This window comes from Branchiostoma floridae, chromosome 16 (assembly GCF_000003815.2).
Source record: "Branchiostoma floridae strain S238N-H82 chromosome 16, Bfl_VNyyK, whole genome shotgun sequence".
Lineage (NCBI taxonomy): Eukaryota > Metazoa > Chordata > Leptocardii > Amphioxiformes > Branchiostomatidae > Branchiostoma > Branchiostoma floridae.
The window spans coordinates 18,211,415-18,237,095 of record NC_049994.1 but is presented as its reverse complement, the minus strand read 5'-3'; the positions used below and the strand labels follow the sequence as shown (position 1 = coordinate 18,237,095).

Sequence of the window (25,681 nt, the reverse complement as noted above, 5' to 3'; positions counted from 1 at the left end):
ATGAGCAATGATCAAAACAATAGTCGTTTTGCCACTTCACAACAAAGGAATCACAATAATATATTATACTTGTAGTATTTGACACCCTCTGTCATTGCAAAATGAACCCATTTTCATGAAAGAGCAGCGCATTGGTTTGGGTTATTTTTGCCAGCCCCTCCACTATACTAAAAAATTCTGGGGAGAACCCTACATGGTTACTAGAAATGTAGCAGACACCCTGTGGTGTTAGATTACATATTGATTTAGCATTGCTACATTTGAGTGGTAGCTGTAGGCAAAAGCTAGAGGGATACAACATGTACGTATATGAATGTTTTAAAGTATAAATAAACAAAGCAGTGATTGTTTCGATAAACCATATGGGGGTAAACATTATGTATTTGCTTACAAATGTACGTATATGAATGTTTTTATAGTATAAATAAACAAAGCAGTGATTGTTTCGATAAACCACATGGGGGTAAACATTATTGTATTTGCTTACGAATAATACCTCTGTAGTATTTCCAAATATAAAATTAATATTCTTTAGTAAGGTTAAGATGATAGATATTATAGGGTCTTCTTCTTCTCCAAACAAATAATTTCAATACGTCGATGTAGGTTAGACATCCAGGTAATAAGATACGCCAAAAATAGTTACTCAAGCAACTGGATATGGTTTTGAAACGGTCAGACGTTTCGAATAGAATCCACTATCCTTCGTCAGTGACACTAATGAAGGTTATTTAGTATTAAAGGCTTTAGATGGAACATTGATTAATATAGGGTTCACGTAACTAGTATGACGTAAGTTGACAAGAGACTTTGATTCTAAACCATACTTTAATTCAGCTTTTGTAGCTGCTATGTTATTTATTATTAATCTCATGATATTGATTATTATGTTATGGTATTTGAATGTCATTTTATTATTTTCTTTACCACAGACCATTCATTTATTCATTAGTTTTACATTTCTTAGCGATTACATATCATTTCCTTCCATTTTGGGATGCAATAATTAATCATATCTTATGAATAAAAAGTTAAGTTTCGAAGGAGCTTAGTTGTAATCTATTTTAGTAAGATAATTGAAAGCAAAGCAGCACTCTGTTTGTTATGAAAAATGCCAAATAATACCTGTACAAACTGTCAAGTAATATTTATTGAGAACTGATTCGCTATGCATAAGATAAATATTTAAGCATTTCTATCTTAACACTAACAGAAACGTCGACATATGGAACGCCTCACCACCAGAAATCCGACAACTCTGGCTAAATACTACCTTTTCAATCAATCATTTTAAGCAATTCGTTATTGAACATTACTTCTTTCTTCTGACCACACATATGCACTTGGATGTCCATCTAATATGCACTTGGACCCATTGTTGCAAGTGCTGATTAGATGAACATCAAAACGTGTGGTCAACCTTTAGTTACCTCATTTTCATTTGTTGTTATCTTTAGTTTAATTTACCCTTTTTACTGTTGTTTCGTTTGGATATTATTTTGTATTTACTGCACTGTTTTTTGTAATATCCTTATGTTATGTACTTAGCTTTTATTTGCCTATTTCCTATAGTTTATAATTAGCTTAAACTGTTTCTGGAGGTGTGGGTCTTGTGAAGGACGTATAAATCCTGTTGCCCACACCTCGCAGAACATTTTCCGTGACTCTTAATAAATGAATAAAAAAAGATGAAGCTGTGTACTCTGATGTAGGTAAAACTAAAAATGCTGTCATTTCTTCATCTTATCACTAGACAAAGATGGCGGCATCAGGATACGGGTCTCCCACCGAAGTAGACAAGCAGTGCTATGATGGGTCTCCCAGCGAGGTTTGCAACAACAAAATAACTGATGATGGACACCAGATGGCAGCACAAAAAGTCAAAGCGAGTACCGCTGGTGAGAAACCATACAGGTGTGACCAATGTGGCTATTCTGCTGCAGATTTGACCATTTTGGTCACCCACATAAGAACGCACACCGGTGAGAAACCCTACGTGTGTGGAGAGTGCGGGTACAGGACGGGTGATAGGTCTAACTTATCCAAACATATGAGAACCCACACAGGAGAAAAACCCTACAAATGTGACCTGTGCGACTATTCTGCAGCACTTAAAGTCCGCATGGACAGGCATATAGCAGCAAAACACAATGATAAGAAACCCTATATGTGTGGGGAGTGTGGATACAGGACACCTTTTACGGATGCGTTATCCAGACACATGAGAATCCACACAAAAGAGAAACCCTACAAATGTGACCAGTGTGACTATTCTGCAGCACAGAAATCCACTTTGGACGAACATATGGCAGCAAAACACACTGGTGAAAAACCCTTTATGTGTGGGGAGTGTGGATATAGGACTTGTCTAAAGTCTAAGTTATCCAGACATATGAGAACCCACACAGGTGAAAAACCTTACAAGTGTGACCAGTGTGACTATTCTGCAGCACGGAAATTCAGTTTGGACCAGCATCGCACAAAACACACCGGTGAGAAACCCTTCATGTGTGGGGAGTGTGGGTTCAAGACAGTGCTAAAGTCTAACTTATCCCGACACATGAGAGCCCATACAGGAGAAAAACCCTACAAGTGTGACCAGTGCGACTATTCTTCAGCACGGAAATTGTACTTGGACCAGCATATAAAAAAGCACACTGGTGAGAAACCCTATATGTGTGGAGAGTGTGGATACAGAGCAGCTCAAAGGTCTACTTTATCACACCATATGAGAACTCACACAGGAGAAAAACCCTACAAGTGTGACCAGTGTGACTATTCCGCAGCACAGAAGTCCCACCTTGAATACCATATGGCAGCACAACACACTGGTGAGAAACCCTACATGTGTGGGGAGTGCGGGTACAGGACAGCGCGAAAGTCTGACTTACCCCGACATATGAGAACCCATACAGGGGAAAGACCCTTCAAGTGTGACCAGTGTGACTATTCTGCAGCACAAAAAGGCACTTTGACCATTCATATAGTAGCAAAACACAATGGTTAGAAACGTTTGTGAGAGGTGCGGGTTCAGGACATCTCGAAAGTTTAACCTGTCTGGATACATGAAAACCCATATTGGAGAATGTAACCAGCATGACAGTTACTAAATCCTCTGTCAACCACCATATCGCAAACCACATAGAAAAAAAAGAAAAAAAAAAAAGCTTAAACCAGTCAGTGTGACTACTCTGCGACGTAGACACCATGTGACTGATTCCTGATCAGAGACAAAAACTGATGATGGCTTTGCGGAGAGTCTTACTCTGGATACAGGATAAGTGACAGATCGACCCTGTGTGACCCTTCCGGAAGTTAAGGGTACTTCTCACCTGACTATTGTGAGGCTCTCACTGAGAGAAGCCAAGTGAACTTGAAAGGTGATCCTACACGTGAAACTTGGCTATTTTTAACTTCTCATGTTCATGAGAGCCCTCTGTGTAAGAATTATAGAATGAGTTGATAGTTGCTCATAGATTAGTTAATAGATATTTTTTTCAAAAAGGCAAGTGTTCAGCAAAGGAAGTTAAGGCATCGACGTGGTTTTGTTACTTTGTTATATATCTAACATTTCTACCCTTATAAAATGATATTTGTATACTGACTTTGAATATGTTCTGTTCTGGAAATGTCTAACCTACAGTGAAAAACAAGCAAAAGAAAATGGTCTCGATGAAAACATTTTTACAGTTTGTCAACTAACCTGCAAGCTGATCGGTGAAGGAATAGTAAAGATAGTTTATTGGTAGAGGTTCCAATCTCCAAATATATGTCAGCGCGCTTTATACGTATTTAGACAATAAAGCAAACACACGGGTACATGAAAACTTAACATAGTAAAGTGATAAAAGGTAAAGTTGTAAGAATAACGCATGAATGTAGTGCACACATTGATAGAAATGTTTAATGGTAGATCTTTAGTTTCGTAGAATAGTTTTGAAACTTGTTAATTATTTTCTGATAATTCCCTGTTGTTATTGTTAAGGAGGAAACGTCGCACTTAAGTTCGTATCATCTAATTTGTACCCTCTAACCTATGTATTACTCAGAATAGTCCATCATGAATATTAAGTTTAAAAGTGCGTACTGTACTGTAGTCGAGAAAATACGGCATGCTCCATGAAGCTGTGTGAGAATTGAGAATTGACCTCTAGCACTACCACCCGTGGAATGCCAACCTCACTGTCTGTAGTGATAACGCAATAGAATACAAGGTTTAGCAGCATCTACTGTCTCCGTCTGATTCCACTACAAGATATAAACAAAATATTAGAGTATATAACAGGGATGTGACAAGTAACGCAACCTCTTGCACCACCCGTGGAATGCCCACCTCACTGTCTGTAGTGCTAACGCAATAGAATACAAGGTTTAGCAGCATCTACTGTCTCCGTCTGATTCCACTTCAAGATATAAACAAAATATTAGAGTACGTAACAGGGATGTGAGAAGTAACGCAACCTCTTGCACCACCCGTGGACTGCCCACCCCACTGTCTGTAGTGCTAACGCAATAGAATACAAGGTTTAGCAGCATCTACTGTCTCCGTCTGATTCCACTTCAAGATATAAACAAAATATTCGAGTATGTAACAGGGATGTGAGAAGTAACGCAACCTCTTGCACCACCCGTGGAATTGCCATCCCACTGTCTGTAGTGCTAACGCAATAGAATACAAGGTTTAGCAGCATCTACTGTCTCCGTCTGATTACACTTCAAGATATAAACAAAATATTAGAGTATGTAACAGGGATGTGAGAAGTAACGCAACCTCTTGCACCACCCATGGAATTGCCATCCCACTGTCTACAAGGGTTAGTCACGTCTGCTGTCTCCGTCTCATTCCACAACAAGATACAACACTAGTTTAATATCACAGTATGTAACACAAGAGTGGTACAAAATCAAGTTGAATATCATACATTTCTTCAGCTAGTATTTGCAAACCCTAAAACAACAACAGTAGCTCATACAGTAGAACTACGTTTCCTTTATTCATAGAGACTTTCCTTTCTCTACAGAAACCCAGTGAAGACAATACGAAGAAATTTATCGAGATGCGCAGTTAGCAATGTTTTTTTTTTAAACTTAAGTCTTTCGATCAGATAGACATCGCCAACAGTAGGAAAATCAGGAGACTGGAATAGGATTTATTTTTTAATCATTTCCTAGACTAGCTCAACGACCTGTATGTGCTAATTGATTATGTTAATATGCCTCACGGCCCAAGTCCAAGGCCCTCAGAATGTACCTCACCGATAAACTTGAATCTATTGGTGCACTAAATTTGCTATCCTACCTACTTGTTAAAGATAAGTCAAAGCAGCCTAACATCAGACTGAAAACGAAGCATGACGGTTTGTAACGTGTTGGCGGGAGTAAAATATCTGGGACATCAGGAGAACATATTCACCTTTGACCCTCAGCACTTCACCCCTGACCCCTCGGTACGACTTAGAGCAACAGGCAGAGCGCCGGATTTTACGTGAGGAGAAAAACGTCATAGGAAACAGGTAAGGCTTGATAGCGAGCAGTCAGGTATGTCGATGTCGAGTGTAAGAGTTTGAGGTCGGTTCTTTGGAAGAAAATCAGAGAAATATGAATGTTTATAGGACATTTCTGGATGGTGAAAATCGTTCCGGGGAATGGTGGAAAGGGGGAGGGGGGCGAGACCAAACTTGCCCAATCATCACCTCTGTATACGTTATGCAGCAATGGAGGTGGCTGTTTTAGATGGTTTTGGAATGATACATAACACCATATAAGGGCATTGAATGGTTTGTAAGGGACACGTGGAAGCATCCGGAAGTGACTTTTAAACAAGGCAGGGGAGGGGCCGGACTGGGGAAGTGAACATCCAATGCAACGAATAAGGTAGCCAGAGATTTGACGGCGTGTGTTCTATTGGTCGATAAAATTGTTAAATGTAAATAGAAGTATGCTGGAAATACAGTTTTTCTTTCTTTCTGTTAGAAAACTGTGAACTTTTTTTCCTTCTTTTGTTGTGTACAATGGATCCTAGTTAAAAGGAAAGTCTTTGGGCAAACTTGGTCAAGTGACAAAAAGAGATAATGATATTGTTAATTTCCCAATGTTTCCAACAAATATGAATAGATTCAAACATGTTCAAACTTACATTTTAAATTGTTTGAACAATTTAGAAGTATAGTGACTGAAATGCTCTTTTACTTTAGATAGCTAAAACGTATTACAAATATTATTTGACTCGAAATTGACTCTAAAGCGTGCCAAATTGTCGTGAGTTAAGTTTTAATACATTGAAATTGTATAACCTGATCAATAAACACAGTTTACTTTCTTTACAATTACAAATAGTCAATGACTTTCGTATCATTTCATAATTTTCTTCATTAGGTAGGACATGGCAACGATAGGGCATGGGACTCCTACCGAAGTACTTCAGAACTGCTGTGAGGGGTCTCCTACTGGTGTTCCCCATGTTGATTGCGACAGCAAAGCAAGCAATCCTGGAGACCAAAGGATAGCACAAGAGGTTACCTTGAAAGGCGATAGTGAGAAACCCTTCATGTGTGGGGAGTGTGGGTACAGAGCAACTCAGAAGTCTTCCTTGTCTGTACACATGAGAACTCACACAGGAGAAAGACCTTATAAGTGTGACCAGTGTGACTATTCTGCAACACGGAAATCGAACCTTGACAACCATGTCGCAGCAAAACACACCGGAGACAAACCCTACATGTGTGGGGAGTGTGGGTACAGGACAGCTCAAAGGTCTCACCTATCCCGACACATGAGAACCCATTCAGGAGAAAAACCCTACAAGTGCGACCAGTGTGACTATTCCGCAGCACAGAAGCCCCACCTTGAACACCATATAGCAGCTCAACACACTGGGGAGAAACCCTTCATGTGTGGGGAGTGTGGGTACAGGACTGTCAATAGGTCTGACTTATCCCGACATATGAGAACCCACACAGGAGAAAAACCCTACAAGTGTGAGCAGTGTGACTATTCCGCAGCACAGAAGCCCCACCTTGAAAACCATATAGCAGCTCAACACACTGGGGAGAAACCCTTCATGTGTGGGGAGTGTGGGTACAGGACTGTCTATAGGTCTGACTTATCCCGACATATGAGAACCCATACAGGGAAAAAACCCTACAAGTGTGAGCAGTGTGACTATTATGCAGCACGGAAATCCCATTTAGACGAGCATCGCATGAAACATACCGGTGAGAAACCATACATGTGTGGGGTGTGTGGGTACAGGACAGCTCATCAATCTTACTTGTCCAAACATATGAGAACCCATACAGGTGAAAAACCCTACATGTGTGGTGAGTGTGACTATTCCGCAGCACAGAAAATCAATTTGGACAACCATATTGAAGCAAAACACACCGGCGAGAAACCCTACATGTGTGGGGAGTGCGGGTACAGGACAGCTCGGAAGTCTAGCTTGTCCAAACATTTGAGAACCCACACAGGTGCATGACCGAACAAGGATAATCCGCATGTAAAACTTGCGGATTAAATTTGTATAAATCGAAATACTTACTTGAATATATTCTGTTTTGGACATGTCTAATCTGTGATGAATACCAGCAAAAAATATATGGCACTAGACAAAAGAAACTTGTTTAAGATATAATTATAGAATGACTTGATGCTCATAGGATAAGTTGATAGATGCTATTTCAAATAGGCAATTGTCCGTCCAAAGCACGTTAAGGCATCAGATTAGTTTGTGCTACTTTGTTATATATCTAGCATTTGTTATGAAATATTATTTTGTCTTCTTACTTTGCATATATACTGTTTTATAAAAAGTCTAACCTGAAGTGAATACCATAAGAAAATTAGCGACCACACAAAAGCAGTGGTCTCGGTGAAATGATTTTTACTGCTGTTTGACAACTAACCTGCAAGGTGATTGAGTGTTAATGAAGGCATGAAGCACACTATGGTAGAAATGTGTAATGGTAGATATGTAGTTTATAGAATTTTGTAAAAGCTTGTTAAATGTTTTCGGATAGTTCCTGTTATTGTTAAGGAGGAAACTTTACACTTGAGTTAGTATTACTTAATTTGTACCCTCTAATCAAGGGACTAGGTAGGTAATCTATGTATTACTAAGTATAGTTCACCATGGATGTTAAGTTTAAAATGTGCGTACTTTATTCGAGAAAATATGGTGTGCTCCATGAAGTGCTGTGAGAATTGAGAAGTGACAACCTCTGGCACCATCACCCGTGGCATGCCCACCCCGCTGTTTGTAGTGCTAACGCAATAGAATACAAAGTTTAAAATCGTCTGCTGTCTCCGTCTGATTCCACTGCAAAATAAAACACTTAATATCACAGTATGTGACACAGATATGACACAAAATCAAGCTGAATGGTATGCATCTCCAGCTATTATTTGACTAGCTCAATATCCTCTAAGTGCTAATTGATCATGTTAATATGCCTCACCCAGGAACAAAATTTGTATCTGAATCTATAGGTGAGAGATTTGCCATCATACTAAAGATAAGGCAAAGCGGTTGAACCTCAGACTGACGACTAAGCATGACGTTTCGTAACGTGTTGGCGGGAGTCAAATATCTTGAGAATCAGGAGAAGTGTGACCTCTGACCCCTCGCTGCGACGAAATCAGAAAGCAGCTCGACTCCCGGTTTACGCGAGGAAAAAACCCGTCATAGGAAGCAGGTAAGACTTAACAGCGAGCAGTCAGGTATTCTGATGTTGAGCGTAAGAGTTTTAGATCATTTATGTGGGAAAAGCTGAAGTAATATGATAATCTGTAGGAGATTTCTGTATGTGAATATGGTAGAAATGAAGGGGGAGGGGGGCGAAACCAAATATACACTCTACATGCGACCCTCATGACCTCCGCACGTCATGTAGGAGGCAACATGGCCGTTGTGGAGGGCATAAATGGGTTTGGGGAGGATAAAGTAATGCCATATAAGGCCGTTAGGAGTTTGTAAAGCTCACTTGTGGAAATACCCCTATGTGACCTTTGGAAGTAATGAATGACGAAGCCAGTGGAAGGGTGGGGCTGTTAGCCTGTGTCAATGTTTCAAGTTGCTGGGAAAGATTTTATGTTTTATCATCTGCTATTAAGATTTCCCCCCAGTTTCGTTACTTGATCTGTTGTGTGTATCGAATTTAGTTTTAGTATATCAGATAGAGTGCCACAATATCATCTGTGCTTTGCATTCACTTTCGTACCCTTTAGTTGTCTAAACAGGCGGTACCTAAACTCTAAAGTAAAACCGTTTTCATGTGCCAGAAAGCAATTACTGAAGCAAATGGATATGATTTTGGAAGTTTCTTGAGTAACTGCTTCTTTTTGGCATATCTTATTACCTGGATGTCTAACCTTCATCGACATAACCGTTACCACTCCGCAGGTTTCCTACAAAACATTCTGTACCATGTACCGACTCAATGCTGACATTTCAATGCTGATTACAACAATTTTCCTTCGCCTGGGGGTACAAATGATTATATTTGATATAAAGAAGTTTCGTAGCGAGAGTAACGGTTTGAGTGACTGTAAGGGCAGCACAAGTATTTACGAGAAATTAGTAGAGTCAATTCCAAGTCGCCGCGAGGGTCTCCATTGTCATCATTTACAAATGTTTTCAATTATATGTCCAGGAGATTTTATACTTTTGAAATATTTCTAATGCTATTTGAACTTTCTGAATATTTCCCCCGGTCTGTAAAATCTTTGAAATATTCACGATGTGGAACAGAATAATTCTAACAGTTTGTAAACGATGGTAACAGTATTTTGCCATTATTTGCTATTTTCTACCATTTGTTTGTAATATTGGGTCAGTGGGCTAGGAAGTAAGCAATTCACATCCTTGCAAAGTATGTTTGGGTGCCATGTCAATGGCCTACCACAAAGGACCCACTAGTGCCCATCAGTGAAATTTAAAAATATATCATGCAGACAAAAGGGGCTAACTTTTATGGGGCAATAAATTAATTCTACCATTTGGTAAGGTTAACCATTTTTTGTAAATAATTCTAAAAGTGAAAGAATCCTGCAGATGTTTGAAAATTACTGTAAATAAAGAAATTTTTGTGTGATCTCTTTCAAAATGTTTCCAAAGTATTCAAAGGAATTCAAATAGATTCAAAATTCTATATTAATATTTTTGAAAAAATTGTAACTGTTGGGGCTTAGAAATTCTTTTATTCAACATAATTCTAAATTATTACAATTATTGTCTAAAAACCCTCATGGTGTCTCGGAATGGACTCTAAAGCTAAGAAAATTAGAAAAAATTGAAAAAGCAACATTTTTGTTCTCACAATACACGACGAAATTGAGTTGAGTTGATACGCAATAGTTATCAGATCAAGTTATAACAATCTATTTTCAATATCATGATGACTTAGAAAATTATTTCTTTATTTTCACAATAGGTTAGACATGGCAACAGCAGGACATGGGTCTCATACTGGAGTAGAGCAGAACCGCTATGATGGGTCTCTCGCCGAGGTTTTTCAGATTGCCTGTGACAGCAAATCAAGCGATGCTGAACACCAGACGGCAGCACAGAAAGTCAACTTAAAAAACGCTGGTGAGAAACCCTTCATGTGTGGCGAATGTGGGTACAGGACAGCTCATAGGTCTAACTTATCCCGACACATGAGAACCCATACAGGAGAAAAATCCTACAAGTGTGACCAGTGCGAGTATTCCACAATACGGAAATCCCAACTTGGCTGCCACATAGCAACAAAACACGGTGGTGATAAACCCTACATGTGTGGGGAGTGTGGGTACCGAACAGTTGAAAAGTCTAAGTTATCCGTACATATGAGAACCCATACTGGAGAAAAACCCTACAAGTGTGACCAGTGCAACTATTCTGCAGCAAAGAAATACACTTTAGTTACTCATCAAGCAACACATACCGGGGACAAACCCTACATGTGTGGGGAGTGTGGGTACAGAGCAGCTCAAAGGTCTAGCTTATCCCAACATATGAGAACCCATACAGGAGAAAAACCCTACAAGTGTGGGGAGTGTGGATTCAGGGCAGCTCTAAAGTCTGATTTAGCCCGGCATATGAGAACCCATACAGGAGAAAAACCCTACAAGTGTGACCAGTGCGACTATTCTGCTACACAGAAATATTCTGTGGACATCCATAAAGCAGCAATACACAGTGGCGAGAAACCCTACATGTGTGGGGAGTGTGGGTACAGGGCAACACAAAGGTCTACTTTATCCAAACACATAAGAACGCACACAGGAGAAAAACCTTACAGGTGTGATCAGTGCGAATATTCTACAGCACAGAAAGTCAATTTGGACAGGCATATAGCAGCAAAACACACCCGCGAAAAACCCTTCATGTGTGGGGAGTGTTATTTTAGGACAGCTCGGAAGTCAACCTTGTCCAAACACAAGAGAGCCCATATGAATGGGAATGACCAAACAGTCAGATTTGACAGTTACTAAATAGTGAATTGTCTGTTGATAAGATTTTTACAGTACAAAACACATGGGAGAAATCTAGTGTGATCAGTGTCACAATTCGACCATGTGACCGAGTTTTGATCAGAGACACCCTCAAAAACTGATGACGAATTGGCTTTGCGAAGAGCCTGGATACAGGAAAAGTGACCGATCAAACTGTGACGGAATTTAAGGGTGCTTCTCACCTGACTATTGTGAGAGAAGCCGTGTGGAACTGAAGATCCTACATGTAAAACTTGATTATTTCAATTATGATTTTCAGCTAGATGAGCTACTGTTTAAGATAGAATTATAGAATGACTTGATAGATGATCATAGGCTAAGTTAATAGATGTCAAATAGGCAAGTGTTTGTCCAAAGCAAGTTAAGGTATCAAATTGTTTTTGTTACTTTTGTTATTTTTTTTTTTTTTTTAATATTTATTGCATTTCAAATAAACAGAAATAACAGAAGAATACATAATGACAATAGAGATGGAGACAATAACTGAGACAAAACATAAACATAAACCACGGATCCAAAAATAGATAACAATACTACAGCGGGAAGAAAATAATACCAACCAAATAAACTAATACAGCAGTATAAGGTAGTATCGTTTACATAAGAAAAGTAACATCAGTGTAAATTAATGGTAAACTTTAAACAAGAATAATCTCAAATAAAGTACAGACACATAAGAAACCATCAATACAACATTTCGCTTCAAATACTAGTGAAAATAATTGAATAATGCAAAACCACAAGAGTAGCAAAAGACAAAAAGAAAATAGAGGGGTTTAAGAAATGATGTGAAGTATTTCTCCCCATTTACAGTAGTGAACTGCCAATTTGTTCTTTCTGGAAGCTATTATAAATTCCAATTTGTAAGAAGTCTTAATATATGAGATAAAATGGTTTAATGATAGGTGTTTTCCTTGCTGTTTGTAAATAAAAAATTTTGCCATTAATATTAGTGTATTGTTCAGCCTAGGGGAATTTACTGTTAGATCACCCAAAATTACACTTGTTAAATCTATGTGTAATGGTTCACTCGATACTCGTTCGTGCCATTTCTTAACATCTCTCCAAAATTGGGAAACTCTTGGACATTCCCAAAATAGATGCAGTGTATCTTCTTGCTCATTTCCACAGTGTATGCAAATAGGGCTGTCCGAGAGTTTCCAAATATATAACATTTTTCTGGTAGGTAGAAATTTATGTAACATCCTAAATTGGAAAAATCTTAGTCTCGGACATATTGTAGTCTTGTATATCAGTCTAAAAACTTGTTTCCATGGTATTATTATGTCAAGTATTTCTTCCCAATATGTTTGGATTTTAACTGGGGTTTGGACTACGTTATTTGTTAAAAGAGTTGTCATGTATATATCTTTATTTATCTTACGTGCCCCCAACCAGGAATAGTTTGATATGAAGGGTGCATTAGGTCCTATAGTAAGTGGTTTATCCTTAAGATGTCTTTTCCAGGTGCTTGGGATAGCGGAGATTATTTGATTATATTCCATCATTTGAAGAGTTTTCCCAAATTTCAGCGATAATTCCTTATATGACAAAAATTTTCCATTTGTATCTAAAAGGTCACTTATAAATAATATTTGACCAGTAGCTTGCTTTCTAAAGTGAATAGGCTTGCTGTCTATAGTAATATTTGAGTTGAGCCATAAAAGCTGTGATTGTATGTCCTGGTGTGTTTCAGGTGGCTTAAATTGGAAGGAAAGCCATGCTTTAAGGGCATTGATGAAGAAAGGACTAACAGACCGAGAAAACTTAGTAAAAATACAGTCTATATGATATTTAGATAATTGCAAGAAAGGGTAAAGTTTACATACAGGATCTGGGAAATCAGTCAAGTATTTACTTAAAGGTGTTTTTGCTTGCCATAGTCTAGGTATCCACGATGCCTTACGAGTGAGATCAAAAGTGGGTAAGTGTATTAATTTCAGACCACCACAGTCATAGGTGTTATATATAACCTTGCGTTTAATCTTTTCTGGGCGCCCATTCCAAATGAAATTGAATATCTTTTTCTCATACTCCTTAAAGAACTTGGCGCTAGGAGAAGGTAATGCCATGAATAGATATGTAAATTGTGATACTATTAGAGAGTTCACCAAGGCAATTTTACCAAAAAGTGTTAAGGAATGTCCTCTCCAGGGGAGCAAGATCTTGTCTATCTTAGCTAGTTTTGTCCAGTAATTCTGATCTAATTTTTCGGTATAACCAGTTGTGCCTAAACCCAGCATAATCCCTAGAAGTTGTACAGGGCCATTAGTCCATTTGATAGGAAGATCACAAGGGAGAGAAAAAGTTGTGTTTTTTAAAGAGCCTATTCTTAAAATCGTACATTTGTCAAAGTTCGGTTTTAAGCCAGAAATTATTGAAAAATTCTTTAAATCTTCAACGAGGGCTACTAGAGATTGTGCTTCGGGTTGCAGAGGAAAATTAGAATCATCAGCAAACTGTGAGACCTTGGTTTCCAGAGTGTGTATCTTAAGTCCTTTTATGTGTTCGTTGGTCCTGATTTTTGTGGCTAATAATTCTACACATAAAATAAACAAGTAGGGGGAGAGGGGACACCCCTGTCGAACACCACGGAGAAGAGGAAAGGCGTCAGAAATATGTCCATTGTTTATTACTTTACTAGAAATATTGTTGTATAAAACCGAAATCCATTTAATAAGAGATTCCCCAAAGCCAAAATAGTTCAAAACTTTAAACATATAATCCCATCTTAGGCTATCAAATGCCTTCTCGAAATCGGCAATAAAGATCAGTCCTGGTTTTTCGTTAGTGTCATAATATTCAATTAATTCTAAAATTCTTCGTATATTCTCTCCAATGAATCTGTTTTTCAAATAACCAGTTTGATCTTCACTTATCAAATCACTAATACAATTTTTCAATCTAAGCGAAATTACTTTAGAGATGATCCGCACATCGCAACACAAAAGTGAAAGAGGCCTCCAGTTTGTAAGTTTGGACGGGTCCTTGTCCTGGCCCTCTGAGTTCTGCTTTAGTAAAAGAGTGATTAGTCCTACTCTTTGTGTGTTAGACAACTGTCCTTTTTCATATGCATAGTTAAAGGATTGGAGCATATGTTGCTTTAAGCTAGAGAAGAATACCTTATATATTTCAATTGGCAGCCCATCTAGTCCTGGAGCTTTTCCATTCTTAAAGCTATTAATTGCTATCCACAATTCTTTTTCAGTAATGGGACCTTCACAGGAGTTTTGTTGCTCTGAGTTTAAATGTTTATTGACGTTATCCGTATTTTGAAAAAAGGCAGAGCAATTTTTCTCATCTAGAGGCTTTGGGGACTCTTTAAATGAATAAAGGGTTGAGTAAAAAGACCTTAAATTAGCCAATATTTGTAAAGGATCTTGGGTATTGTCTCCATCAGAAGTTGTTATATTTGTGACATTTTTCCTTGAATAGTTTCTGTGACTCAATAAAAAGAATTTATTACATCTTTCCGAAAATTCCATCCAGTCAGCTTTTCGAACATAGTGCGTTTGTTCAGTTTTTCGTTCGTGTAGACTTTCAAGTTCACTTTGAAGTGTTTTTATTTCTTCTAGTAAGGAATCCGATGGGGTGTCTGTCTCATCCAATTCCTTAGATAACTCACTAATCTGCTTAGTTAAATCTGCTTCTTTATTTGAATACATTTTATATCTATTTGATGCAAATTTGATAGTATGTCCCCTTAAGCAACACTTAAACGTGTCCCACACTGTGAGCGGGTCACTTGTCCCATTATTGTTCTCAAAAAATTCTCTAATAAATACCTCGGTTTCTTTTACAAATGTAGCATCTTCTAATAAAGTTTGATTAAACTTCCAATAATTTTTACCTTTAGAGAATGTTGTTGTTTGAACAGAAATGCAGATGATATTATGGTCAGATTTCAATCGTCCTGCAATTGTTGCACTGACAACATTGGTGAGAAGAGAAAAGGATATCAAAAAATAATCAATACGGCTCGCTTGGTGGCGCCTACGCCAGGTAAATTTTACGGTATTTTTATGTTTGAAACGCCAAACGTCAACTAAATCTAGCTCTAATACCATGTCTAAGATCTTTTGCTGAGCACGCGGATGATATTCTGTTGGATTGCGTCCTGCCCTATCAAGCATAGTATTTTGGACTGTATTAAAATCGCCTGCGATAATTATATTTTCGCTGCATTCTTCTAAAGTTGCGATCTTATTTACAATGTCTTCAAAAAAGGCAGGGTCGTCACTATTTGGAGCGTACAAGTTAACTAAGCATACTCGTGTATCGTGAAGAGAGACATCTAGTATTAACAGTCGGCCGTCATTATCTTTAATACAATTATGCACAACAAACTTTGTATTTTTTCTAAATAATATCATGACTCCACGCATATTACTAGTACCGTGGTTAAAAATAATCGTGCCATCCCAGTCGTTCACCCAAGTCTTTTCATCTTTCACTGTCGAGTGAGTCTCTTGAATACATAAAACATCTAGCGATTTTTCTTGTAACCATTCAAACACTTCTCTTCGCTTTTTGTTGTTAGCCAAACCATTGGCGTTGTAAGAGCCGATCTGAGTCAATGATTTAGTCAAAGGAATGGTTTATGAAAACATAAACTGAATCTTTCAGTTCCAGTTATAAAGGTACTGATTGCAGAAGCGTGCAGTGCAATATATAATGAAGGGAAAAAGCTGCTGTTGTGGCTGGAGTACATAGCATATTCAAGCAGACAATTCATAAATATTGTCTGGATATAATAACCGAACTCTTAATTCTCTCAGAAAAACTAACATGAGATAGTGTAACTACAGTTTGACATCAATAAGCGTACATATCTTACAGGGATCCGTGGTGAGTAAACAACAACACAAGTGTATACAAACAAGGCTCTGGGGTACTGTCGCATACAGAGGAATATCAATCTCATTTGAAAAAACAAAAACAAAAATCTCTAAATCAGTTCAACAAGCTAAGTCACATAAGGGCGTTTTGCTTCAGGACCCTTGTATAGTACCCCATCTATATAGAGCTGATCGACATTCATAATAGCATATTTGGGAGGTTGAGCCTTACGTGCCGCTCTTAAGACAGGGAGAAGCTTCCTTCTAACTTCTCTGATTTGTCTGGGGAAATCTTCAGATAGACCTATCATTGAATCTTTGAGATTTTTGGCAGCTAGCCTCACTCTCTCTCTTTCTTTGTACCAAACAAACTTTGCGATGATAGGTCTGGGCCGAACATTCTCCCCAATCTTTACTGGGCCGAGACGGTGTACTCTCTGGAATTTGATACCTTTCACCATATCTTCAGGTAACTTCAGGCTATGTATCAATACCTGAGTTAACAGCCTTTCAGTTTCCTTAGGCTTTTCATTATTTTCTTCCAATATGTTGTAGAAAAGAAGGTTCTCCCTCCTAGAGTACGCTTCCAGTTGCACTTGTTTTTGCTGTGCAGTAACTTTTTCTTTTTCAAACTTCACCTGTCTCTCTTCATATGCCTTAATTTTCTCTGACATAGCTTTTACTTCTTTTCTTAGCAGAACAACTTCCTCCTCTACATGTTGAGATGCTTTTGCCAAGTTAACAATGTGCAAGGCATCTTTCTGTACTTGGCTTCTCAAAGTCTCCAGATCCTCTAACTTAGTATTGATTTTTTCTAGAATGGATTTCAGATCATTATTCTGTCCACAGACTGTGCAGGCGTCTTGACAAGTCTCCTCGTCAGTCTGAGAGCTAGTGGAGCTGAATTTCCGCTTTTTGTTGTCGTTAGGGGTGGGAGTGTTCTGCGCTCTTCTTGTTCGGTAAGGCATGATGAAGTTAAGTCACTTACCAGACTGGATGTACATAAAGTGTTGGTTGACACACAAAGTAGTCGTTGTCTTATTGAGACCAAACCTGCTTTGTTTCTCTTGTGGCGACGCTGTGGTTCACTGGAAAAACTCCTGCTTCTGTAACAGATTGGAGAAAAGAGCCAGCCACCTTCTAGGAGATAAAGCCAGTAATAAACTGTGACCACAAATGGAGGGACTACTTCTGTACACTGCTGGTGTGTGAGGAAAAACACTCACCGGCGGGGGCCCCTTTAGTGTTGGGGCCCGCTGCTTGTATGTTGCGTAGCTGGTAACCCTCTTCTCTTGACTGTATACTGTTTGTTGCCCTGTCCTGTAGTCTAGGGGGTCACTCCACCATCCTGCAATTCACAAAATCTTCGGCAGAGGGGCGCTCTGTGTTCCGGTGACGTGCATGGAAGGTACAAACAACCGAGAATTCGAACAAGTACACAGCTCTAGGGAACAGAAACTTACCCGCAAGGGCTCCGTAGAGGAGCCCGTTGCTGTTGATGGACTTGCTGTGTCAGGAGAGCAGACTTGTAGGCTTCCTGGCCTCGGTGTACAGTCTCCTGGTGGGGAGGGGGGCTTCACGTGCTGTTGTCTCTTTAGCAGGGGGTTACTGGAGGAAACACTCTAGTCTCCACACTTCCTTCTTGGTACAGTGGTAGCCCTCTTCGTGTAGACCTACACTATCCTGCAATTCACAAACTCGTCGGCAGAGAGGCGCTCGGTGTACCGGTGAAGTGCAAGGCAAGCCGGAGAGTAACAAACAGCCAAAAAAAGCAACTTCTCAGCTCTAGGGAGCAGAAACTTACCCGCAAGGGCTCCGTAGAGGAGCCTGTTGCTGTTGGTGGACTTGCTGTGTCAGGAGAGCAGACTTGTAAGCTTCCTGGCCTCGGTGTGCTGTCTTCTGGTGGGGAGGGGGGCCTAACGTGCTGCTGTCACTTTACGGCAGTATTGTGCTTTAAAAGCACGTACAAACTCTACAAAACCAACTAAATGTTGCTGGTGAGCCCAGTTAACTGAAAAAACGACAACCCGCACCTAGTTGACACTCTTTTCGGCCAAAACTGGCCGAAAACGGACACTAGGTGACGCAGCACGCTAGAGAAGCGTCTACCCCACACGGATGCCCTTTGACCTCTACTTTTGTTATTTATTTGATATTTGTATTGTTAGGAAATAATATTTTGTCTACTTACTTCGACTATATTCTGTTCTAGAAATTGTCTAACCTGTAGAGAATACCAGCAAAAGAAAATAAGCGACCACACAAAAGCCGTGTTCTCGGTGAAATGATTTTCACTGGTGTTTGTCAACAATCCTGCAAGATGATCGAGTGTTAATGAAGGAATCAAGTGCACACTATGGTAGAAATGTGTAATGGTAGATATGTAGTTTCATAGAAACGTTTCTGAAACTGTTTCCTGTTGTTATTGTTAAGGAGGAAACTTTGTACTTGAGTTCGTATCATTTCGTATAATCTATGTATTACTAAGTTAGTATAGTACTATAGTCTACCATGAATATTAAGTATGCTCCATGAAGCTATGTGCAAAAGCAACCTCTCGGAACACCCTTGGAATGCCCACCCCACTGTTTGTAGTGTTAACGCACCAGAATACAAGGTTTAGCAGCATCTAGTGTCTCCGTCTGATTCCACAACAAAATACAAAACTCAATATTACAGTTTACAACGGAGGTAGGATATCCTTAATATTGCAGTATGTAACACATATGTGATACAAAGCAAGTTGAATGGTACAAATATCTTCAGCTAACTATATTTGCCAAACAACAATCGAGTTTCCATCATACATCAGAACTGCGTTTCCTCTGTTTATAGAAACTCAAAGAAGAGAATACAAACCAAAAAAAGTTAGCAGTTAGCAATGTTTTTTAAATTTTTCATTTAAAGCCTTTCGAGCAGAAAAAAAATCGCCAACATTAGGAAAATCAGGAGACTGGAATGGAATTTATTTTTAATCCCTTCTTAGACTAACTAGCTCAGTAACCTATATGTGCTAATTGATTATGTTAATATGGCTCACCGTCCAAGACCAAGGCCCTCTGAATGTACCTGACCGATAAACAACACAACACAATCTATTGGTGAGTGATCCCCGTACAGGTAATGCATAGCAGCCTAACCTCAGACTGAAAACGACTGAAAACGAAGCGTGTCGTCTTTAACGTGTTGGCGGGAGTCAAATATCTGGGAAATCAGGAGACCAAGTTTGACCTTTGACCCGAAGCAGTTCACCTCTGACCCCTTGCCGCGACGAAAGAACAAAGCAGCCCGAGTCCCGGTTTACGTGAGAAGGAAAACCGTCACAGAAAGCAGGTAAGACTTAATAGCGAGCAGTCAGGTTTTCTGTTGTTTAGCGTAAGAGTTTGGGGTCATTTTTGTGGGAAAAAGCCCAAGAAATATGATAGTTTGTAGGAGATTTCTGTATGTGGTAGAAATGAAGGGGGAGGAGGGCAAAACCAAACATACGTGCAACCCTCATGACCTCCACACGTCATGTAGGAGGCAACATGGCCGTTGTGGAGGATGTAAATGGGCTTTTGGAGGATATAAAAGGGTATTTGATTTCATGGAAGGCCGTTAGGTGTTTGTAAAGCTCACATGTTGAAATATATGCAAGTGACCCTTGGAAGCAAGGAATGACGTACCAGGTGGAGGGGGTGGGGTTGTTTAGCATGTCACAATGTTTCTTGTTGATGGGAAAGTATTTTATGTTTTATCATCTGCTATTAAGATCACCACCGCCCCACCCCCAATTTCTTTACCGCCTCTGTTGTGTGCATCAAATTTGAATTTAGTGGAGAGAATGATAATATCTTCCGTGTTGCACATCTACTTTCACAACTCTTATTACCATTTATGGGTCTGAACAGGCGGTAACAAGGCTACCTTTTTTAATCATTATCAGTCTAGAAGTGTCTTTCTGAAACATAATGCATATGTGAACCAGTTTGTTTACATTTATTTGATCATTTCAATGCTGATTTCAAACTTTTCATTCCATTTTCGGGAGTAGAATCAATTCAATTTGATATAAAGATCCTAAGCAAAATTAACAAGTTGAGTACAGAATAAGGTAAGGGATATTGTAGCAACTTACTCTAGCTTAGAAAGTTATTTACAGATTTAAAAAGCAACATCTCTGTTTTCACAAAACATGCCTAAAGTTGTTACGCAGTAGGTTGAATTTATGTGATCAATTTTAAACTCAAACATATTTTCAATGTCTTGTTTTTGTCAATGTCTTCGCCATATAAGGACATTTTATGAGAGATTTATTGCTTTGTAAGGAGTACGAACATATGAAAATATCTCTTTGATAATAGGCGGTAACTCAGAGCTCGTCAATATAATTCTGAGGTGGTTTTGTGGTGACTAATTTCAGACTCAGAGATTTTTGAACGGTAGGAAAAGCAACATTTCTTTTATCATGAAACTTACCAAATTCGTTGTGGGGCAAGTCATCAATTGTAATGTAAAGTTGAAATATAGCCGTATCAAATTTTACACCTTCTTTACAAATATTCGATGACTTTCTTAATTATTTCTTCATTTTCTCATTAGGTAGGACATGGCGACGGCAGGGCATGGGTCTCCTACCGAAGTACTTCAGAACTGCTGTGAGGGGTCTCCTACTGGTGTTCCCCAGGTTGACTGCGTCAGCAAAACAAGCAATGCTGGAGATCAGAGGGCAGCACAAGAACTCACCCTCAAAAGCCCTGGTGAGAAACCCTTCATGTGTGGGGAGTGTGGGTACAGAGCAGCTCAGAAGGCTTCCTTGTCTGTACACATGAGAACTCACACAGGAGAAAGACCCTACAAGTGTGACCTGTGCGACTATTCTGCTACACAGAAAATCATTTTGGACAACCATATAGCAGCAAAACACACTGGTGACAAACCCTACATGTGCGGGGAGTGTGGATATAGGACAGTTCAAAAGTCTACCTTATCCATACATATGAGAATCCACATTAGAGAAAAACCTTACAAGTGTGACCAGTGTGACTATTCTGCGAAACAAAAATTCCACCTCGACTACCATAAAGCAAAAAAGCACAACGGCGAGAAACCCTACATGTGCGGTGAGTGTGGATATAGGACAGTCCAAAGGTCTGAGTTATCCATACATATGAGAACTCATACAGGAGAAAAACCTTACAAGTGTGACCAGTGCGACTATTCTGCTGCAGTGAAAGTCAATTCGAACAACCATATAGCAGCAAAACACACTGGTGACAAACCCTTCATGTGCGGGGAGTGCGGGTACAGGACGACTACAAAATCTACGTTAGCCATACATATGCAAATCCATACTGGAGAAAAACCCTACAAGTGTGACCAGTGTGACTATTCTGCAACACAAAAGGCCACTCTGGACAACCACATAGCAGCACAACACACCGTTGAGAAACCCTACATGTGTGGGGAGTGTGGGTACAGGACAAGTCGAAAATTTGCCTTAACCAGACACATGAGAACCCATGCAGGAGAAAAACCCTACAAGTGTGGGGAGTGTGGATACAGGACAGTTCAAAAGTCTCACTTATCCCGACATATGAGAACCCATGCAGGGGAAAAACCATACAAGTGTGACCAGTGTGACTATTCTGCAGCACAGAAAGTCCATTTGGATCTCCATGTGGCAGCAAAACATACCGGTGAGAAACCCTACAAGTGTGACAAGTGTGGGTACAGGACAGCTCGAAAGTCTGACTTGTCTAAACATATGGAAATCCATATTGGAGAATGAACAAGCAAATGAAACAAGCATGACAGTTACTAAATCCTCTTTTGACCACCATTTCGCAAAACACACTGCATAGAAAACAAGCGTGATATTCAGTGTCACAAATCTGCGCTGTGGACGCCATGAGCTCTGATCAGAGAAATCCATAAAAGCTGACCCAGGCTTTGCTGAGAGTCTGCTACTGTATACATGATAAGCGACAGTTTGACCCTGTGTGGCCCTTCCGGACATTAAGGGTGCTTCCTACTTGACTATATTGTGAGACTCTCACTGAGAGAAGCCGCGTAGGCTTGAATGTTTGTCCTACATGTGAAAATTAGATTGAATCATTTAACTCATGTTGATGAGAGTCCACCGTTTTAAGTAGAAACATAGAACGACTTGATAGATGCTCATATTGTCCGTTTACGGATGTTTGTAAATATGCAAGTGTTTGTCCAAAGCAAGTGAAGGCATATTGAATTGTTTCTTTTTGTTACTTTGTTATATATTTAAAATTTCTACCGTAATGTAATAATATGTTGTCCACTTTCTTTGAATATAGTCTGTTTTGAAAATGTGTAACCTTTAGTGAATACCAGCTTAAGACAATAAGTGGTCTCGGTGAAATGATTTTTACTGTTTGTCAACTAACCTGCAAGCTGATCGGTGAAGGAATAGTAATGATAGTTTATTGATTCCAATCTCTATATACATGGCAGCGAGGAATTGTGTATTCAGGCATTAAAACAAACATTAGGTACATGAAAACTTAACATAGTAAAGTAATACAAAGTAACGTAATGAGACTTACATATATGAATGAAGTATGCACTACGGTAGAAATCTGTAATAGTAGATATGTAGTTTCATAGAATAGTTTTTGAAACTTGTTCATTTTTTCGGATTATTCCTGTTGTTATTGTTAAGGAGGAAACCTTACACTTGAGTTCATATTACTTAATTCGAACCCTTTAATCTACGCATTACTATGGTAGTATAGTCCATCATGAATATCAATTTTAAAAGGTACTTATTTTATTCGAGAAAGTATGATATGCTCCATGAAGCTGTGAATTGAGAAGTAACACAACCTCCTGCACCACCATCCGTGGAATGCCAACCCCGCTGTCTGCGCATGCTAACACAAAAGAATACAAGGTTTAGCAGCATCTACTGTCTCCGTCTGATTCCACTACATAGAACAAAACTTAATATTACAGTTTGTAACCGTGAGATACGTGATAGAGAATCAAGTTGAATGACATTCAAATCTTTATCCATTATGTATAAACTTTACATCAACAATCGAGCTCCCTGTACAGGAGAACTATGTTCCCCCTATTTGTAGACTGTACGAATTAATGTCTTGTTCTGCACAGCGAACAGTGATTTACCTATCGCACTATTTTTGTAGTCTTCAGAGGATGTCATCCATAAAATTTACTTGCTGTGGCCTAAGATGTGTTTTGATACTTTTTTTTTTCTCCTAGACAAGCTCAATATCCTCTAAGTGCTAACTGATCATGTTAAGGAACAAAATTTGGATCTGAATCGATTGGTGAGTGATTGGCCATCATGCTAAAGATAAGGCATAGCGGTCGAACCTCATACTGATGACTTAGCATGACTCTTCGTAACGTGTTGGCGGAGTCAAATATCTTGAGAATCAGGAGACCAAGTTTGACCTTTGACCCGAAGCAGTTCACCTCTGACCCCTCGCCACGACGAAAGAACAAAGAGTCCCGGTTTACGCGAGCAGAAAACCCGTCATAGGAAGCAGGTAACACTTAACAGCGAGCAGTCAGGTCTTTTGATGTTAAGCGTAAGAGTTAGGGGCAAAACTACCGAAGTCACGGGTTAATTTCTCATCACTCGGTATCCAGTGATGAAGTCGCGTCGTCACTGGCTTACCAGTGGGGTATATTTATCGTCACTAGTTTTCCAGTGATGAGGAAACTTCAGCTGGTAAACCAGTGACGACAAATATTCAGTTTACTGAAGGAAAAGGAATCATCGTTTCAGTTGAGGGGATTTGAAAGTTAGCACTTAAAGTTATACTAGCGTCACCTCTGCAAGTCCCCACACTCCCGGACCAAATCTAACAGTAACAAGCCGCTATGGCGACATGTGAATTAGGGTGTTTTTGTTGCATATCGAAGTCAGCATTGGAACGTTCTAGTGCTAATAGAACGTGGTCACTGGAAGCCCAGTGCCGAAATAATTTCATCACTCGGTGTCCAGTGCCGAAGAGTCACCGATCACTGGAAAACCCAGTGAGGAACCGGTGACCTCGGTGGTTCCGCACTCGGTTCCCAGTGACGAATGACGTTCATCACTGGGCCCCGAGTGACGAGCGGAGTTCATCACTGGGTCCCGAGTGACGAGCGGAGTTCATCACTGGAAACCGAGTGACGAGTCGATGTTCATCACTGGAATTCCAGTGCCGAGAGAGCTTCATCACTGGAACAAAGCAATTCATCACTGGTAAACCAGTGACGAACTTTCTTCGTCACTGGGCATCCAGTGACGACGCCATTTTGAATATACGTTCGTCACTCGACGCCCAGTGAGGAACCCGTGACTTTCGTAGCCTTGCGAGTTAGAGGTCATTTCTGTGGGAAAAAAGTTGAAGCATTATGATAGTTTGTAGGAGATTTCTGTATGTGGATATGGTAGAGATGAAGGGGGAGGGGGGCGAAACGAACATAGTGCGACCGACCCTTATCACCTCCGCATGACATGTAAGAGACAAGATGGTAGTCCTGGAGAACATAAATGGAAGTTTGGAGGGCATAAAAAGGTATGTAATACCATGGAAGGCCGGTAGGTGTTTGTAAAGCTCAAATGTGTGACCTTTGAAAGCAAGGTGAATAATAAGGAATGACGTAGCCAGTTCAAGGGTGGGGTTGTTTATCCAGTATCAATGTTTCAAGTTGCTGGGGAAGATTGTGTGTTGTATCATCTGCTATTTAGATTTCCCCCCAGTTTCTTTACTTGTGTGTATCGAATTTGAATTTAGTATATCAGGCAGAGAGTGCCACAATATGAGTGAGTGAGTGCATCCTCTTCCATACCCTGTATTTGTCTGTCAAACAGGTGGTACCTAAACTTGAAAGTAAAACCGTTTTCATGTGCCAGAAAGCAATTACTCAAGCAACTGGATATGATTTTATAAGTTGCTTGAGTAACTGCTTCTTTTTGCATATCTTATTACCTGGCTGTCTAACCTTCATCGACATAACCGTTACGTTATCACTCTGCAGGCTTCCTACAAAACATTCTGTACCATCATGTACCGACTCAATCCTGATATTTCAATGCTGATTACAACAATTTCCCTCCGTTTGGGGGTAGAATTGATCATATTTGATATAAGGAAGTTTCGTAGCGAGAGTAACGGTTTGAGTGACTGTAAGGGCAGCACAAGCATTTACGGGAAATTAGTCAAGCTAAGAAAATTAGCAAAAATTGAAAAAGCAACATTTTTTTCTCACAAGACACGACGAAATTGTTACGCAATAGTTTTTAGATCAAGTTATAACTATCAATTTTCAATATCATGAAGACTTAAGAAATAATTTCATTTTCTGATTAGGTT

At 39.5% G+C, this 25,681-nt stretch overlaps 4 protein-coding genes and 1 long non-coding RNA gene across 6 annotated transcripts in view; all 5 read left to right on the top strand.

The window, feature by feature from the left end:
* Positions 1-25,681, top strand: part of LOC118403767 (zinc finger protein 525-like) — a 37,167-nt gene that overhangs the window by 1,450 nt on the left and 10,036 nt on the right. Inside the window, exon 2 of one of the 2 annotated variants that reach the window (XM_035802567.1) lies at positions 1,754-3,148. The exons of the other annotated variant lie outside the window; for it this stretch is intronic. Within the exon in view, the coding sequence (XP_035658460.1) occupies positions 1,760-3,007 (1,248 nt within the window). The 5' untranslated portion in view covers positions 1,754-1,759 and the 3' untranslated portion in view covers positions 3,008-3,148. Of the gene's footprint in view, positions 1-1,753; positions 3,149-25,681 lie in introns of those variants that run through there. 2 annotated transcript variants of the gene reach the window in all.
* LOC118403789 lies at positions 3,164-4,535 on the top strand. The gene is made up of 2 exons (XR_004829694.1): positions 3,164-3,751; positions 3,843-4,535. It is a non-coding gene; the product is annotated as an uncharacterized LOC118403789 (long non-coding RNA).
* On the top strand, positions 5,185-8,296 carry LOC118403770 (gastrula zinc finger protein XlCGF8.2DB-like). Its single transcript, XM_035802570.1, has 2 exons — positions 5,185-5,513; positions 6,376-8,296. The coding sequence occupies exon 2, from the start codon at positions 6,383-6,385 to the stop codon at positions 7,475-7,477; it is 1,095 nt and encodes a 364-aa protein (XP_035658463.1). The 5' UTR covers positions 5,185-5,513; positions 6,376-6,382; the 3' UTR covers positions 7,478-8,296.
* LOC118403772 (zinc finger protein 239-like) lies at positions 8,640-11,649 on the top strand. Its single transcript, XM_035802572.1, has 2 exons — positions 8,640-8,693; positions 10,431-11,649. Exon 2 carries the CDS (start codon positions 10,438-10,440, stop codon positions 11,473-11,475), a length of 1,038 nt encoding a protein of 345 aa, XP_035658465.1. The 5' UTR covers positions 8,640-8,693; positions 10,431-10,437; the 3' UTR covers positions 11,476-11,649.
* Positions 23,819-25,681, top strand: part of LOC118403761 (gastrula zinc finger protein XlCGF57.1-like) — a 20,827-nt gene continuing 18,964 nt past the window's right edge. The window contains exon 1 of the mRNA XM_035802560.1: positions 23,819-23,863. The gene's annotated coding sequence lies outside the window, so the exon portion shown is untranslated. The remainder of the gene's footprint in view (positions 23,864-25,681) is intronic.

Excerpts from the sequence above, each read along its gene's own strand:
- LOC118403770 (XM_035802570.1), top strand. The coding sequence starts at position 6,383 with ATGGCAACGATAGGGCATGGGACTCCTACCGAAGTACTTCAGAACTGC.
- LOC118403772 (XM_035802572.1), top strand. The coding sequence starts at position 10,438 with ATGGCAACAGCAGGACATGGGTCTCATACTGGAGTAGAGCAGAACCGC.